The sequence below is a fragment of the Saccoglossus kowalevskii genome, chromosome 20 (genome assembly GCF_978046115.1).
Source record: "Saccoglossus kowalevskii chromosome 20, keSacKowa6.1, whole genome shotgun sequence".
Classification (NCBI taxonomy): Eukaryota; Metazoa; Hemichordata; class Enteropneusta; family Harrimaniidae; genus Saccoglossus; species Saccoglossus kowalevskii.
This window is the reverse complement of record NC_140660.1, coordinates 14,874,283-14,893,053: the sequence shown is the minus strand read 5'-3', so window position 1 is coordinate 14,893,053 and position 18,771 is coordinate 14,874,283. Positions and strand designations below refer to the sequence as shown.

General features: G+C 39.1%; 1 protein-coding gene across 1 annotated transcript in view; it reads left to right on the top strand.

The window, feature by feature from the left end:
- Positions 1 to 18,771, top strand: part of LOC144343544 (uncharacterized) — an 80,340-nt gene that overhangs the window by 9,182 nt on the left and 52,387 nt on the right. Inside the window, exon 2 of the mRNA XM_085494395.1 lies at positions 13,066 to 13,270. Coding sequence (XP_085350521.1) covers positions 13,208 to 13,270 — 63 coding nt within the window. The 5' untranslated portion in view covers positions 13,066 to 13,207. The remainder of the gene's footprint in view (positions 1 to 13,065; positions 13,271 to 18,771) is intronic.

Here is an 18,771-nt window from a genome sequence, read left to right as displayed (position 1 = left end):
TTTGTATAAGGTATAAAATATAGTGTACATGTATTGATGTGTGATGTAATATGGAATGCTTGTAAACTAAAATACCGCAATAAATAAACTAATTGAACCGCATTTATATATTTACATTTGTGGTGCTCTCACTATCCATTCAACAAAAGCTAAATTTATTGATAAGACACTAAACAAAAATAAATTTGCCATAATGCCATAATGGTAGACCTGAAATTTGTGACAAAAACAGTGACTTGATGACCAGTTTGATTCAAAGGCCCTTAGTTGTTAGAACACCAAAAATGAGTCATTTGTATTGGTCGATTTAATAGAATAAAAAAAAACATCAAAATGCTTGATTCATGGTTTAAAAATAAAATATGGATGACAATATGTATTTTTTTTACATTGTTGTTTTATTTGGCATTAAATGGATTCATGATTAACTTAAAAAATTTATTTAAATTAATTTGTGAATTTTTACTGCTGCAGTTGTTTGAATTTCTCGGAAGCACATTGATCTTATTTTGAATTGAACACTGGTTTGAGCTTTTGATTGTGGATTATAATTAACTCCATGGTATAGTCCTGTATTGATAGTGTACATATGGTATGGCTGTAAACTTATAAATGTTTTTTAGACATACATTCTTGTCCATGTGTGTCATATGGAAGTATTAATTAAGACATAACACTTGTATCTATTACTCACAGCTGACTAGGGTATTGTTGACAGCAAGCTTGGTATTAAAATTAGTTTGTAGGATTACTGTTTCCATAGTTACCATGTACAATGTATGGTCCCAGTGTAAACGCTACTCTAGCAGCACTGTTACTATAGCAACCAGCTATTAATAGCATGGGTAGTTGCAGATTTCTGAATGGTTGCTTTTCTTTCTGCTTTGAGTTTTATTTTTGTGAGTGCACGTCTAAAAGTCAAGTAGGACTTTCTTCTGTTAGGTTCTTTTAATCCATCATTTTACACACAGTTTACATGACTCTGGATTCCCACGATCCCCATCCTATCTACACCAGCCATATGTCTTGACTATGACTATTCATGCATTGCTTGGCCATGATTGTTTTTTTGCTATGTCAGCATTTCCAGTTATTTGTTGCTTATATGCCTAACATAATGTACTTAGTTCTTTTTTTCTATTGGATCTCTGTTACATTGTGGCAACCATGCTTGGTACATGTCATTGAATGGTTTCTATCTTTGTGACCTACATGAAGGTCATGTGTATTTTTTGCTATTTTTGACTCTTGTGATTCATTACAGTTACCTATCTGCGCTCATTGGAATATTCAAATTTTTCTCTTAGGCCAGACTTTTATTATTTCTTGTTTCGCGAACCTGTCGAATGAACAGGAGCCGAAAATGAAATAAAAATAAAATTTTATTTCAGCGTAATTTCTTGCGCCCGCCGACCTGTGAGCGCAAAAAATGCTAAAAAAGTATTATTTTTATTTTCATTTTTTTATCGTCCGCCGCATAACAAATCCAAGTTGCATTTTCGTGGGAGTATCATGATCAAAGTACCGAAGTCTCATGCAGATGAGAAACAAGGTTATACATGGAATAAAATGTTATTTCATTTCTCCTCTCTGATCAATGATCTCACTTACAATTCTTTGAGAATCACACAAATCTAATGGAAAAAAAGAATTAATTTTATTTTTTTCCACCCTTTTCAAAATAACTGCCTTCTAAAAACTCGAGAAAGAAGGAATAAAAAAAGTCTGGCTTACAATGTAGGTCAAGGTTATCACATTCAGGGTTCTCCACGAGGGGTTTTTACAGGGCGCCGCGCCCTGTTATCTGAAATTGACGCCCTGTTTAAATTGTCAGCGCCCTGTTATATTTCCTGTGCGCCCTGCATGGTCCCATACAAAGAATTGTTTCCAAAACAGGCCAACACTCATTGTCTTCCGAAGATGATTCATCGTGCTCAGGGTAATTGGTTCATTGTGAAAATTCCGGTTTGTTATCGTAGCAGGTCACCGTGAGGTGATAACACCACCAAACAAAAAGTTACAAGTTTTTTCAACACGATTAAAAATGAACATGTGGCCCAGAAAAGTGCATTACCGTACCCATATTTTTACTGCCAGGGTGACGTCAAATATATAAAATTGTTATCGGTAAAACCATTTGTTAAACATAAGGTCTATGGTTAAAACCAAGTTCACGCCGTGACTAGGTAGCGGCAACATCGTCACCGCCGAGTGGAACAAAGGCAGCAACCGGGCAGCTATGTACTTGCATGATCGGTAAACGACCAGCGCAGCCGACGTACCATCACAGACATTGCTGATCACCAAGAAGTCCACACGAATGCTTGCTTGAACATGTAAATGTTTACATTTAAATGTCACTATTTAAAGTTGAATTTTCTTTAAATCACGATTTAAAAACCCCGGTAAAACGGCCATGCTTTCAACTCGCATCATAAGTGGAAGAAATAAATTTACTTGTGTTCTTTTGGAACAAATATTCTGATTGGTTGTTTTTCGCGTCAATGCGTGGCTTTGGCCAATCAAAAGCATCGTTACATAGTATCAGGGTGCACACAGTAAAATGAACTGTTTCCGGGTCATAGCTGTTTTCAACGAAGCAAACATCAACAAACTTTCGATTCGAATGAAAATTATAATAATCTTTTAAATATGTATTTTGTTTTTTTATACCTAATTCTATTATTTTTGATAGTAACTGTTAACTGCAGATCGAAAATCTTCTATTGTGTACATTTTATTTCGTTTGATCACCTTGGTTGTTTTTTAATGAACCAATTACGAACGTTTGTGCGACATACATTTTATTTTGCTTCGTCCAAGTAAATATAAATCATAAATATAAATTTTTGCTAATAATTAAATAAAGCATGTATGTATCTATTTGGGAAAATAAATTAACAAACTTGTTACGTTTTTTTCTGGACGCGATCATTACTTGTAAACAACTGATGTCGCCGCTTGAGGAATCGTGCAGCTAAAATCAGCTGATTGTACGTACATAATATATATTATGCATATGTAATAATATGTAGATTAATAGATTTTTTGGTTTCCATTTTTCAACATCCTTGCCAATGATGCATGTTACAAATGTGCCACGCCCACTTCACATTGGCGCGCCCTGTTTAATTTTCAAACCGTGGAGAACCCTGACATTTGAACACTTTTCAGAGAATTCTTTGTCCTTGTTCTATTTACAAGATTATAATCCAAACAACTCAGTTTATTCTGTAAACCAACTGCGTACTTGTTGAATCTCCTATATTTAATTAACCTTATTACTCTACTGGGGTCTGGCCACATTGTACCCTGTCATCTATTGCTTCCAAACGTCCTTGATGACATCCTGAATAACAATCTTTCCTTTTTAATATGACACAAGATTAATTCTAGTTAGATTTTTTATATTTAGTTAACCTTATTACTCTGCTAGGTTCTGATATTTTGTGTCCTGTGTGATTGTCATCTATTGTATTCAACTCGTCCTTGATGACATTCTGAATAACAATCTGTGAACTTCTTTTCTGACACAACCAGATTAATTCTAGTTAGATTTTTTATATTTAGTTAACCTTATTACTCTGCTAGGTTCTGATATCTTGTGTCTTGTGTGCTTGTCATCTATTGTATTCAACTCGTCCTTGATGACATTCTGAATAACAATCTGTAAACTTCTTTTGTGACACAACCAGATTAATTCTAGTTAGATTTCTTATACTTAGTTAACCTTATTACTCTGCTAGGTTCTGACATCTTGTGTCCTGTGTGATTGTCGTCTATTGTGTTCAACTCATCCTTGATGACATTCTGAATAACAATCTGTGAACTTCTTTTGTGACACAACCAGATTAATTCTAGTTAGATTTCTTATATTTAGTTAACCTTATTACTCTGTTAGGTTTCACTGTAGCAGTGTTCAGTTGAACCAGGTTTTACTGTAGCAGTGTTCAGTTAAGACAGATTTTACTGTAGCAGTGTTCAGTTAAGGCAGGTTTTACTGTAGCAGTGTTCAGTTGAACCAGGTTTTACTGTAGCAGTGTTCAGTTGAACCAGGTTTTACTGTAGCACTGTTCAGTTAAGGCAGGTTTTACTGTAGCAGTGTTCAGTTAAGGCAGGTTTTACTGTAGCAGTGTTCAGTTAAGGCAGGTTTTACTGTAGCAGTGTTCAGTTAAGGCAGGTTTTACTGTAGCAGTGTTCAGTTAAGACAGGTTTTACTGTAGCAGTGTTCAGTTAAGGCAGGTTTCATTGTAGCAGTGTTCAGTTGAACCAGGTTTTACTGTAGCAGTGTTCAGTTGAACCAGGTTTTACTGTAGCACTGTTCAGTTAAGACAGGTTTTACTGTAGCAGTGTTCAGTTAAACCAGGTTTTACTTTAGCAGTGTTCAGTTAAGGTAGGTTTTATTGTAGCAGTGTTCAGTTAAGGCAGGTTTCCCTGTAGCAGTGTTCAGTTGAACCAGGTTTTACTGTAGCGCTGTTCAGTTAAGGCAGGTTTCCCTGTAGCAGTGTTCAGTTGAACCAGGTTTTACTGTAGCAGTGTTCAGTTAAGGCAGGTTTTACTGTAGCAGTGTTCAGTTAAGGCAGGTTTTACTGTAGCAGTGTTCAGTTAAGACAGGTTTTACTGTAGCAGTGTTCAGTTAAGGCAGGTTTCATTGTAGCAGTGTTCAGTTGAACCAGGTTTTACTGTAGCAGTGTTCAGTTGAACCAGGTTTTACTGTAGCACTGTTCAGTTAAGACAGGTTTTACTGTAGCAGTGTTCAGTTAAACCAGGTTTTACTTTAGCAGTGTTCAGTTAAGGCAGGTTTTACTGTAGCAGTGTTCAGTTAAGGCAGGTTTCATTGTAGCAGTGTTCAGTTAAACCAGGTTTTACTTTAGCAGTGTTCAGTTAAGGTAGGTTTTATTGTAGCAGTGTTCAGTTAAATCAGGTTTCACTGTAGCATCGAAGCTGTGTACAGGGTGGATCATTTGAATCTGTGGGTGTAGGGATGAGAAAAACTGCAAGTGTTAGACAATTATTAAATCTTGGAGGGGGAAAATGAAAAACTATGTATGGGGTAGACCATTACAAACTCTGGGAGGCAAAATAAAAGAAAAATTGTGTGAGGGGTTGACCATTACTAACTCCAGGAGGGGAAATAGAAGAAAACACATGGAGAGGATATAAGTGGAAATTATTGTTCTTTTTCTCTGGATTTTGTGCAATACTAGGAGGATGTATTGTTGTTCTTTGAAATCATGTTATTTTCCCTCCTGCAGGATTTGTGGTTTTTCTCTGTGCAGATCCCAGAATTTCTAATTGTCATCCTCTGTGAAACAAAAGATTCACTTTGCATGGCCTGCCGAGTATGAAGAGTTTGGTCATGCATGACAGAGAAACAGACATTTAATTTTGTATTGCCTGGGGGCATGGAGTCAATCTCTTTCTATGAATGAAATAATGGTGAATACTAAGATTGGGAGATTGGAATGTTAACATTCAATGATCAGTATGTGTGGTGTCAGTGTATGGTAATGGTTGTCTATAGTATATGGTGTGAATATACTGTGAAATACTTTATTTTCGCTGAAAAGGCTTTTTGGGCCTTTTGCTTGGAATTTATTTTCACTGATTTTGGGTGAGTTTAATGTGAAATATAGGAAAAAAAGTATATTCGCTGGATTTTATTTTCACGGAATCATCTGTTCAGCGAAAATAGCGAAAATAAATTTCAAGTGAAAATAAAGTATTCTACAGTATATGTCAACTGTAGATGCACTGTGCAATGTTATGTTAGCGTTTTAGTTATGCAGGTGAGTATAATACCCATTTAGAATACTGTGAAATAATTTATTTTCACTGGAATTAATTTTCGCTGAAAAGATTTTTTGGGTATTTTGTATGGAATTTATTTTCACTGATTTTTGGTAAGTTAAATGTAGAATATAGGAAAAAAGGTATATTCGCTGGATTTTATTTTCACTGAAACACTTCTTCAGAGAAAATGGCGAAAATTAATTCCAAGTGAAAATAAAGTATTTTACAGTAATTTAATTTCAAAGGGTTCCAATTTACAACAGTACTGCACTGGCTGGTACTATGTAGTTCATTGAGAACCACAGTGCTGTGCGAAGTCAATAGTCATGATTTTAAAGTAGCAAGATGTTTTGGGGGGATTTTTCAATGTTTGTTTTTTTCAAAAATGAGAGAAATGGCACTTTTGCATTATTTTTATGTAGTGTCATATTTATTTTGCTGAAAAGAATGTGTTTCTATAGTGAAAAAATGCATGTTTTACGCTTCCTTAAACATAAGCATAACCTCTTCATTAATATTCATGACTGACAAACATAACTGAACAAAGCCGAGATAATGGCAAATGGAAGTACTTTTAATGTTTGTCATTTGTAAACACCTACAAATAACAAAGATGTGCATACTTCTAGACAAGGGAAGGCTGCACGATAGTACCCACCCAAACACTGCCACATTTCTGGGGGCTGTTTTCCCAACACATTTTCTAAAAGTTTTGCAGTGATATTAGTAAGTAAACGTCACAATATACAATCAGCTGATTTTAGCTCCATGTTTCATCACGGCTATCACGTCCACAAATGACAAACAAGTTTGTCAGATTGTTTTACCAAATAGATGCCTACATTCAATATTTAATTTTAAATTACCCAGCACATTTTCTAAAAGTTTTGAAGTGATATTAGTAAGTAAACATCACAATATACAATCAGCTGATTTTAGCTCCATGTTTCATCACGGCTATCATGTCCACAAATGACAAACAAGTTTGTCAGATTGTTTTACCAAATAGATGCCTACATTCATTATTTAATTTTAAATTAGCCACGGAAATTGTGATTTATATTTTTTTGAACAAAGCAATATAAAATTTATGTTGTTGCAGAAGCATTGGAAAAGCTGATCAAACGTAATCTACACAATTAGATTTTTGTTCAGTTAACAGTTTCTTTTAACAATTATAGCATTTTATACGAAAAATACATACTTAAAAAATAATTTTCATTCGAATTGAAGTTTGATGCTGTCTGCTTCATTGAAAACAGCTATGACCAGGAAACTGTGTGAATCCTGATACTCTGCAAAGATGCATTTGATTGGATAAAACCACGCATTGACGTGAAAAACAACCAATCATAATATTTGTTCCGAAAAAGAAAGCAGGTGAATCTATTTCCTCCACTTATGACGCGAGTTGAAAGCATGACTGTTTTACCGAGGTTTTTAAATCAAGAAAATTCAACTGATATTTGTCAAAATATAAACATGCGTGTTTAGGCAAGCATTCGTCTGTGATGGTACATCGACTACACTGGTCGTTTACTGTTTGTGCAAGGGGCTGCCTTTGTTCCGCTCGACGGTGGCGTTGTTGCCTCTACAGGGGGTGGTGTGAACTTGGTTTTAACCATGGACCTTGTGTTTTGACAAATGTTTTTTTCCCGATATTGATTTTATATATTTGATGTCACCTTGACAGTGAAAATATGAGTATGTTACTACATTTTTCTAGGCCAAATTTTATTTTTTTAATCGTATTCAAAAACTTGCAACTTTTTGTTTGGTGGTGTTATCATCTCACAGTGACATGCTTGGATAACAAGCCGGAATTTTCACATGATGGTGATGATCTGTTTTGAAACAATTCTTTGTCTGGGACCACAGGAAATACAACAGGGCGCTCATAATTTAGACAGGGCTTTAATCTCAGAAAGCAGGGCTTTAATCGCAGAAAGCAGGGCTTTAATCGCAGAAAGCAGGGCTTTAATCGCAGAAAGCAGGGCTTTAATCTCAGAAAGCAGGGCTTTAATCGCAGAAAGCAGGGCTTTAATCGCAGAAAGCAGGGCTTTAATCGCAGAAAGCAGGGCTTTAATCTCAGAAAGCAGGGCTTTAATCTCAGAAAGCAGGGCTTTAATCTCAGAAAGCAGGGCTTTAATCTCAGAAAGCAGGGCTTTAATCTCAGAAAGCAGGGCTTTAATCTCAGAAAGCAGGGCTTTAATCTCAGAAAGCAGGGCTTTAATCTCAGAAAGCAGGGCTTTAATCTCAGAAAGCAGGGCTTTAATCTCAGAAAGCAGGGCTTTAATCTCAGAAAGCAGGGCTTTAATCTCAGAAAGCAGGGCTTTAATCTCAGCGCCCTGCTAAACCCTGGAGAATTTGCTGACGACTCGGAACGTTGGCGCTGTCTTTTGCCGTTAAATGTTGTTTAATCTCGCGGCATACTGAAGTCTGGAACTGATGTAAACTGAGCCTCAGATAAAAGGGACGAAAAAACAAATACCCCGTTATGATAAACACTCAACCTCAAGCGGGAGATAAGGTTTGTTTGCGATGTGACAACAACACCGCCCACTTTGCATAATCACGGGTTATAATTAGTTACGTCACTATGTGTTATCAAGAGGGCAGTTGAAAAACTTGACATGATTATGAAAAACTCTTGATAAATCGAGTTGTAATAGTAATAAAACAGTGACCGATGTCCTGTTTTATGTTGATGTTCCAAATAACTGATTTTGAAGTTGTTAGGCTAAACAAATGTGCTAAACACGAAATAATCGCCCCCCAAAGTGGGACTTTGTTGTAATTTTGACTGAACCATGGGTCACTTTCTCACTGTTGTTGCACAACTTATTGATTTTGGAGGTCATGTGGCCATAAAACACAATATTGAAAAAAATAATATTAATCAAAACTTCAAACCAGGGTCTCCCGAAATATATATAGGTTTGATGGTTTCACGTACGCCCTTCTTAATATTTGTGGGTTGGCATTTCCCTTGCCAATAAAATATTTCGCTACCTTAACCGTCTCTATAATAAGAATATCCTTACAAGGGTCCATGAAGGGTGCACATGTACCACTGGCTAGCCCACAAGGGTCCATGAAGTGTGTACGTGCACCACTGGCTAGCCCACAAGGGTCCATGAAGGGTGTACATGTACCACTGGCTAGCCCACAAGGGTCCATGAAGGGTGTACATGTACCACTGACTAGTCCACAAGGGTCCGTGAAGGGTGTACATGTACCACTGGCTAGTCCACAAGGGTCCATGAAGGGTGTACATGTACCACTGGCTAGCCCACAAGGGTCCATGAAGGGTGCACATGTACCACTGGCTAGCCCACAAGGGTCCATGAAGGGTGTACATGTACCACTGGATAGCCCACAAGGGTCCATGAAGGGTGCACATGTACCACTGGCTAGCCCACAAGGGTCCATGAAGGTTGTACATGTACCACTGGCTAGCCCACAAGGGTCCATGAAGGGTGTACATGTACCACTGGCTAGCCCACAAGGGTCCATGAAGGGTGTACATGTACCACTGAATAGCCCACAAGGGTCCATGAAGGTTGTACATGTACCACTGGCTAGCCCACAAGGGTCCATGAAGGGTGTACATGTACCACTGGCTAGCCCACAAGGGTCCATGAAGGTTGTACATGTACCACTGGCTAGCCCACATGGGTCCGTGAAGGGTGTACATGTACCACTGGATAGCCCACAAGGGTCCATGAAGGGTGTACATGTACCACTGGCTAGCCCACAAGGGTCCATGAAGGGTGCACATGTACCACTGGCTAGCCCACAAGGGTCCATGAAGGGTGCACATGTACCACTGGCTAGCCCACAAGGGTCCATGAAGTGTGTACGTGCACCACTGGCTAGCCCACAAGGGTCCATGAAGGGTGTACATGTACCACTGGCTAGCCCACAAGGGTCCATGAAGTGTGTACGTGCACCACTGGCTAGCCCACAAGGGTCCATGAAGGGTGTACATGTACCACTGACTAGCCCACAAGGGTCCATGAAGGGTGCACATGTACCACTGGCTAGCCCACAAGGGTCCATGAAGGGTGTACATGTACCACTGACTAGTCCACAAGGGTCCATGAAGGGTGTACATGTACCACTGGCTAGCCCACAAAGGTCCATGAAGGGTGTACATGTACCACTGACTAGTCCACAAGGGTCCATGAAGGGTGCACATGTACCACTGGCTAGCCCACAAGGGTCCATGAAGGGTGTACATGTACCACTGACTAGTCCACAAGGGTCCATGAAGGGTGTACATGTACCACTGGCTAGCCCACAAAGGTCCATGAAGGGTGTACATGTACCACTGACTAGTCCACAAGGGTCCAAGAAGGGTGCACATGTACCACTGGCTAGCCCACAAGGGTCCATGAAGTGTGTACGTGCACCACTGGCTAGCCCACAAGGGTCCATGAAGGGTGTACATGTACCACTGGCTAGCCCAGAAGGGTCCATGAAGGGTGCACATGTACCACTGGCTAGCCCACAAGGATCCATGAAGTGTGTACGTGCCCCACTGGCTTGCCCACAAGGGTCCATGAAGGGTGTACATGTACCACTGGCTAGCCCACAAGGGTCCATGAAGTGTGTACGTGCACCACTGGCTAGCCCACAAGGGTCCATGAAGGGTGTACATGTACCACTGACTAGCCCACAAGGGTCCATGAAGGGTGCACATGTACCACTGGCTAGCCCACAAGGGTCCATGAAGGGTGTACATGTACCACTGACTAGTCCACAAGGGTCCATGAAGGGTGTACATGTACCACTGGCTAGCCCACAAAGGTCCATGAAGGGTGTACATGTACCACTGACTAGTCCACAAGGGTCCATGAAGGGTGCACATGTACCACTGGCTAGCCCACAAGGGTCCATGAAGGGTGTACATGTACCACTGGCTAGCCCACAAAGGTCCATGAAGGGTGTACATGTACCACTGACTAGTCCACAAGGGTCCATGAAGGGTGTACATGTACCACTGGCTAGCCCACAAGGGTCCATGAAGGGTATACATGTACCACTGGCTAGCCCACAAGGGTCCATGAAGGGTGTACATGTACCACTGACTAGTCCACAAGGGTCCATGAAGGGTGTACATGTACCACTGGCTAGCCCACAAAGGTCCATGAAGGGTGTACATGTACCACTGACTAGTCCACAAGGGTCCATGAAGGGTGTACATCTACCACTGGCTAGCCCACAAGGGTCCATGAAGGGTGTACATGTACCACTGGCTAGCCCACAAGGGTCCATGAAGTGTGTACGTGCACCACTGGCTAGCCCACAAGGGTCCAGGAAGGGTGTACATGTACCACTGACTAGCCCACAAGGGTCCATGAAGGGTGTACATGTACCACTGGCTAGCCCACAAGGGTCCATGAAGGGTGTATATGTACCACTGGATAGCCCACAAGGGACCATGAAGGGTGTACATGTACCACTGACTAGCCCACAAGGGTCCATGAAGGGTGTACATGTACCACTGGCTAGCCCACAAGGGTCCATGAAGGGTGTACATGTACCACTGAATAGCCCACAAGGGTCCATGAAGGTTGTACATGTACCACTGGCTAGCCCACAAGGGTCCATGAAGGGTGTACATGTACCACTGGCTAGCCCACAAGGGTCCATGAAGGTTGTACATGTACCACTGGCTAGCCCACATGGGTCCGTGAAGGGTGTACATGTACCACTGGATAGCCCACAAGGGTCCATGAAGGGTGTACATGTACCACAGGCTAGCCCACAAGGGTCCGTGAAGGGTGTACATGTACCACAGGCTAGCCCACAAGGGTCCGTGAAGGGTGTACATGTACCACTTGCTGGCCCACAAGGGTTCGTGAAGGGTGTACATGTACCACTGGATAGCCCACAAGGGTCCATGAAGGGTATACATGTACCACTGGCTAGCCCACAAGGGTCCATGAAGGGTGTACATGTACCACTGACTAGTCCACAAGGGTCCATGAAGGGTGTACATGTACCACTGGCTAGCCCACAAGGGTCCATGAAGGGTGTACATGTACCACTGGCTAGCCCACAAGGGTCCATGAAGTGTGTACGTGCACCACTGGATAGCCCACAAGGGTCCATGAAGTGTGTACGTGCACCACTGGATAGCTATTTTATGCAAACATCTCACACTATGGGATGTCATAGACATCTATGTGACATTCCACTCACTATATGCCTAGGTACTATGCTAGTAATATCTCATTACCTATTCAGATTTATGCAAACACCACACACTATGGGATGTCATAGACATCTATGTGACATTCCACTCACTATATGCCTAGGTACTATGCTAGTAATATATCATTACCTATTCAGATTTATGCAAACACCACACACTATGGGATGTCATAGACATTTATGTGACATTCCACTCACTGTATGCCTAGGTACAATGCTAGTAATATCTCATTACCTATTTAGATTTATGCAAACATCACATACTATGGGATGTTATAGACATCTATGTGACCTTCCATTCACTATATGCCTAGATACAATGCTAGTAATATCTCATTACTATTTAGATTTATGCAAACATCAAACACTATGGGATGTCATAGACATCTATGTGACATTCCACTCACTATATGCCTAGGTACTGTGCTGGTAATATCTCATTACCTATTCAGATTTATGCAAACATCACACACTATGGGATGTCATAGACATCTATGTGACATTCCACTCACTATATGCCTAGGTACAATGCTAGTAATATCTCATTACCTATTCAGATTTATGCAAACATCACACACTATGGGATGTCATAGACATCTATGTGACATTCCACTCACCATATGCCTAGGTACTGTGCTGGTAATATCTCATTACCTATTCAGATTTATTCAAACGCCACACACTATGGGATGTCATAGACATCTATGTGACATTCCACTCACTGTATGCCTAGGTACAATGCTAGTAATATCTCATTACCTATTTAGATTTATGCAAACATCACACACTATGGGATGTTATAGACATCTATGTGACATTCCATTCACTATATGCCTAGATACAATGCTAGTAATATCACATTACCTATTTAGATTTATGCAAACATCACACACTATGGGATGTTATAGACATCTATGTGACATTCCACTCACTATATGCCTAGGTATAATGCTAGTAATATCACATTACCTATTTAGATTTATGCAAACATCACACACTGGGATGTCATATGAGAAATTCACAGTTCATTAACCAGTGTTTTCTTTGCAGAGTTTTAACAAATTGCATGGTAGTTGTGGAACTACAAGATGGCATCACTGCTCAAATATTGATGACATCATATCACATATATTGATGACATCATATCACATATATTGATGACATCATATCACATATATTGATGACCTAGAATATGGATGAAGAGGAATTTGGTGATTGGAATCAAGATATTAATCCGGATCTCAGCAATGATCAGGTAATGTTATGGTAAAAGCCTAGTCATAATTTTTACAGAATTGGTCATAAATCGCACGACAATGTTCATTAGTTTAGTATACGTTTTTGGTATTGATTTACTAAACTGATATTTTCAAATAAAATATTTACTGAACCACACAAAGCTATATATTGATGGAAAGTCTATTTCACACTGGATATGAAATCAACAAGATAGTGTGTGATAGTGCGTGTATCACGTGATCTCTGTGTCAACACAGAAAGCCATTTTCGGTAAAAAAAATAATTGAACCAATGACTAAACGAATTTAGTGGAACATTGGCAACAAAACAGTTTTTCAGACGACGCTCACCACTATTCTGCGTTGATTTATCTACATGATAGTTGGAGAAGAAATAATAATTTATCTATCTTGAAAAAACAATGCGATCTGGTTCTTTCCGTTATTCAGAAATTAGAACGTAATTTTGAAACAAACAGGAAAATAGAAAAATCCAAGCGCCGCTTGAGAGGGGACATATAGAACATATAGAGTATCTGTGCGAAAAATTAGTATAATGCGTCCACTAGAACTCAAGATCAAAGGCCTGCAGTTGCCGTAAATCGCTGTTTTGTTTAACCGAGAAAACGACAAGAACAACTTAGCAGCAACGTATCGTCGGCTAACTCAAAATCCGTTTGTCCCTTGGATCAAAACAACTTCATAGCGACTATTCATGGTATCTGCCTGTCATAATCACGCAGATGTGTGAATATACGTGTTCGCAATTGGTTATAAAGTACGAAATTATGCTCGCGAATCCAATAGGAAACACTGTTTCATGGCGTGACAAAGCCACGTCAAAATGACGTCATGATTTACATATTCATTATTAAGTTCGAGGAGGAGACGCTCCTTTTCTGGAGGACTCATTACCATACATTGCCCATCATGGAAGATCATTCTCTGCTGCTGAACCAGTGACCGTGGCTGAACGCACCACCAGAGTCAACTACATGTAGTTTTCTTTCCAAGATTTTTTTGTTTACTACGCGAGATGTCTCGACGAAGATCTTATTATCTGATTTGAATGGCAATGAGGGGAAGAAGTCACAGCGAGTGCTGAACTGAATCGGGAGATGCGATCGCTTTAAACACACTGTGGTTTAAAGTTGTTTGTCAATCCGGCGGTGAATTTTTCAGTTTTTTTGCTTCTTTATTATTTTGTAGATTTGTAAAATAACCTGCTCGTCATAAATCGTGTTTTCCGTTTTTTTAGTTCCCAAAACTGTTGTGGCAAAATTAGTGTGATGACCCCTTTTCCATTGCGTAATACATACCGGTAGTACCAGGACAACCGCTGACGGGGACTACTGCCGGTATCTTACATTCAGTTCACTTTCTATATCAGGTATAACAAATCTAACTTCATTGAATCCGTCAAGTTATTTATTGAGAATCTGAAGATTAAGAAAAATAAATCAAGGATGCTCACACACAGACGCGTACGTTTTCTTTTACAGCTGCTTGTCTCAGGCTTTACGTGTGGCCAAGTCAGTGGGCCAAGTGTTTCACTTCCGACTCATTGTGGTCGGGGCGTCAACGAGTCCATGACACATAATTTGGTCATGAAAACTATTAAGTCTGCCATGTGCTCAAATTTTCTACTTCCATGGTCTGATCGATTAAATCGTGGAAGGTACTAACGTTCGTACCTTCCATGATTAAATTTTCATAATAATCGCTTTACATACTGTCGACATTCTTCTCCAAATTTCCTTGGATTCGTTTTCTTGCGTCCCTGTCATAGTCGACCCCCAAGACGGTTTCAAAGTCGACTGCTTGAAGAGCGAGAAATTCAACGAAATTAAATTTGTGGACGATCTTAAATGGAATGTGTGTAACTTGTACCTCGGACTACTAATACTTGTATTACTAGTCTGAGCTTGTACTGAATGCAAGAGACTGTTTATATTTGCTATGGGGGGTGACTATTATGCAAATTATCTGTTTATTATGTCTTTGGTGGATTAATTAAAACATAGCTTTCAAAACAATGACATGTGCTTTTGTTTTTAATTAACAAAAATTGATTTTTACACCCTATAAAAACATCCAATTCACTTCTTTTTCTACTGAGTGTTTGCCCCTTGTAGTCCAGCATTGAAAAATACAAAAAAGTAGAATTTTGGGTTTCAAAGCAAAAAAAAAAAAAAACGTATACAGCATCTTTAAATTGCCTTGGAGTACAGTTTATTGAAAAATGAATAAATTCTGGGTATTTTAATGTATGAGTAGGCTTCTACCTTAAGCCTACAAGAAATAAAACAATAAATAAATTAATATTAGTACAAAGTATTGCATAATTTGATATATATTGGATTTTTTTTTTGTAAGGTTACTCTACTTACGAAAGTAAAACTAGTGGGTTTTTTTAATTGTTTTTTTTTAAATATTTTTGTGCCAGGCGACTACATGACAGGGCTGTGTGGCCATCTCACTATCCAGTGGCAATTTTAATGCGCTATCCTGGCGTCAACCAGACTTGGTCAAACACAAGCCCCTGCAGACCTTAACTAAGGTTCCTCCAAAGTCACATTCGTTAGTGAATGAATCTCGTCCAGTTTGGTCTTCCCATTGAGTCTGTGGCACACTCACCCAGGGTAGGGATTGACCCTTTTGATGTTCAGCCTAAGGTTGTATTTGAACTTGGGTCTACCGATCATGAGTCTGATGCGACAACCACTGCTATCAGTGATCGGTTTATAATATTGTTTATATTTGAATATTTGATATATCATGTTGCGAAGATTACTAAAAATCATTCAATAAAATACTTCGAAAATAGAATGTTTTTGCTGTTTTAGCATGTTTGATCAATGTTTCCCATGTTGAGGATATATCTCAATTTCTCAAAATTTTGTTCAAAGACACCTTGTCAAAAAAATATTTGGAGTGTCTTCAAATATGAAAAATGATATTTTAGGCATATAGTAGTGATAATATTTTGTCTCAAAATCTAAAATTCATATTTTAATAATAATCAGAGATAAGGGATTACGGATGTAGTAGACTTAACAGTCACTATTTTATGCATTTTTTGTTTATTGTCCATTTTGATGGCATTTGTCTATCTGTATGTAATGGATGTGTTCTCCACTCAAAATAGTAACCAGTACACCAATATAGGATATGTGTTTATAACAGCAGACCCGCTCACTTTGATTTCAGGATAATCGGCTTTGAGCGCAAATGTTGACCTAATTTGCATAAGTTGGCCTACTTAGCTACGAAATGGAACGCACGCACGCCCTGTCTCTGTGATCATTCTATATTAGTACACCGTGTGTGACACATTCAAAAGTTAGCGCTCCTTAAAACTGTTATCAGAATTATTATTATAAAATTAGAGAAGGAAGGGACCAAAAGGGATGAATTTGTCTCCAATTTCCGAAGGAGCAAAACATCGATCGTGGTACGAGTCCAGCGAAAGTTCGGACTCCGACGATACTGCTATGACGACATTTATCTACATGTAGCTCAGACATTGAAAAACTAGAAGAAGCGCCAAGAAGTGCATCAGAAAGGAAATTATCATCACATGGTGACAATGATGATATCGCTGAGACTAACTTATTCGACGATCGTGGTGCTCAAGCTGCAACGAAGGGATTTGACATTGGAGGAAGACACACGGCACGGCTGGGGATCCCACTTCCAATTTAAATGTTCAAATTCCTCAGCCGAGAGCATTTTCACGTCTTTCAGGAAAACAGTTCCAAGTAAACAGGAAAATGGTGATCGTGGGAAGAGGGATCGGTAAAGGCCGACGTGTGATGGCAAAATTTGCCACGTACATGGGTTTACCAGCACCGATCCACCGGCGACCATATAAAAAACACGTCGTTGAAGTGGCAAATGGAGCTGAGAATGAACTTGGGAAGGAATTCGTAGAAGCGGCGTCGGAGCTCCTACAAATGAAATTCAAATCAAGAAATGTGTCAATCACCTCACTCCTTATACGGAGTGTCCCCGCCCAATTATGACTGTACTGCATGTTTACTTCCTGCATGGAGCTCCATGATTCCTGTATACCAGGCAGGGTTATTTTTTACTTGCTAATAGATTATGCAACCTTTGTGATAAAAATGAAGTAGAAGATGAGTATCACCTCATGATGTCATGTAAAAGATATACCCCCGAATAAAATGTTCTATTCGAAATAGCAAAAACCAAAATCCAAAACTTTAAAAATTTGCCACCAAAGACTCAATTCATAGCCTTGCTAAACAACAGTGGCCTAACACTCCCCGTAGCAAGGTACCTAAAGAAGTGTTTTGAAATAAGACAGCAACCCCAGTGACAACCTTCTCTCACTATTTGAGTTTTGCATTTTGTTTTCTATCTATCGTAGTATCATAATTTTATACTAGCTATTATCTGTAATGTATTAGCTTAGATTTTTTTTTTTTTTTTTTTTTTTTTTCTTATCTATTTTCTGTTTTGTAACCTTTTATACCTTTTTAAACTTTTGTAACCATTGCCAATCCCTCCGGGGAATGTGTAAGTGTTAATAAAATTATTAGTATTTGTAAATAATCATTCTTTCATATCCACAATATTAGTTCTATCAGGAAGTACCTAACTAATGCAACTACAAAACATTTAGTACATTCTTTTGTGACATCAAGGACCATGGAAACAGTCTCCTCTACGGCATTGCCCAGACTTGTTCAAAATACAGCGGCACGCCTCATCACAAAGACTAGGAAATTTGACCGTATCACTGAAGTTCTATACAACCTACACTGGCTTCCTGTTCAACAACGGATTAATTTCAAGATCATGTTAATCGCGTTTCGTGCAATTCACAACACCCTGCCATTCTACATATGCGAACTTGTTTCATCGTACAAACCCACCCGCAGTCTACGCTCCACAAATAAACTTCTTCTGAACGTTCCAAAAACTAATACCAAATCTGATGGTCATCAAGCCATCTGCCATGCTGCTCCTGCCTTATGGAATGAACTACATAACCCCTACATAACAAACTCTCAGGCAATATTGAAATTTTTAAGAAGAAACTTAAAACTCATCTTTTTAGACAGACTTTTGATACTCAGTAGTTTTTGATTTTATTTTGTTTGTTTATAACTTTATCTCTTTTATATTGTTAAGCGCCTATGAACATTTAATTTTGGATATATGGCGCTATATAAATGCATACTTATTATTATTATTATACTCTGTCGGACCGAGCTGTTTCTATCTCTCGTTTCCAGCTAGCACGCCTGCATATATATATTTCTTTCAAAGGGGTGACCGATATGATCATTGTCGGCAACTTAGACATTGTGTAGAAAACATGCGGTGATTCAAACTGATCACAGTTGGCCTACATTAAAAATTGCAGTGGCTGCCACAATGAACTCAGTCGTGCGGTTCCTAGTTACTAAGGAAGTAACCATAATCACTCACTTATGTCCAGTCAATAAACAACCTTTGTATGCGCAACAGATTAACTTGAACTTGAACC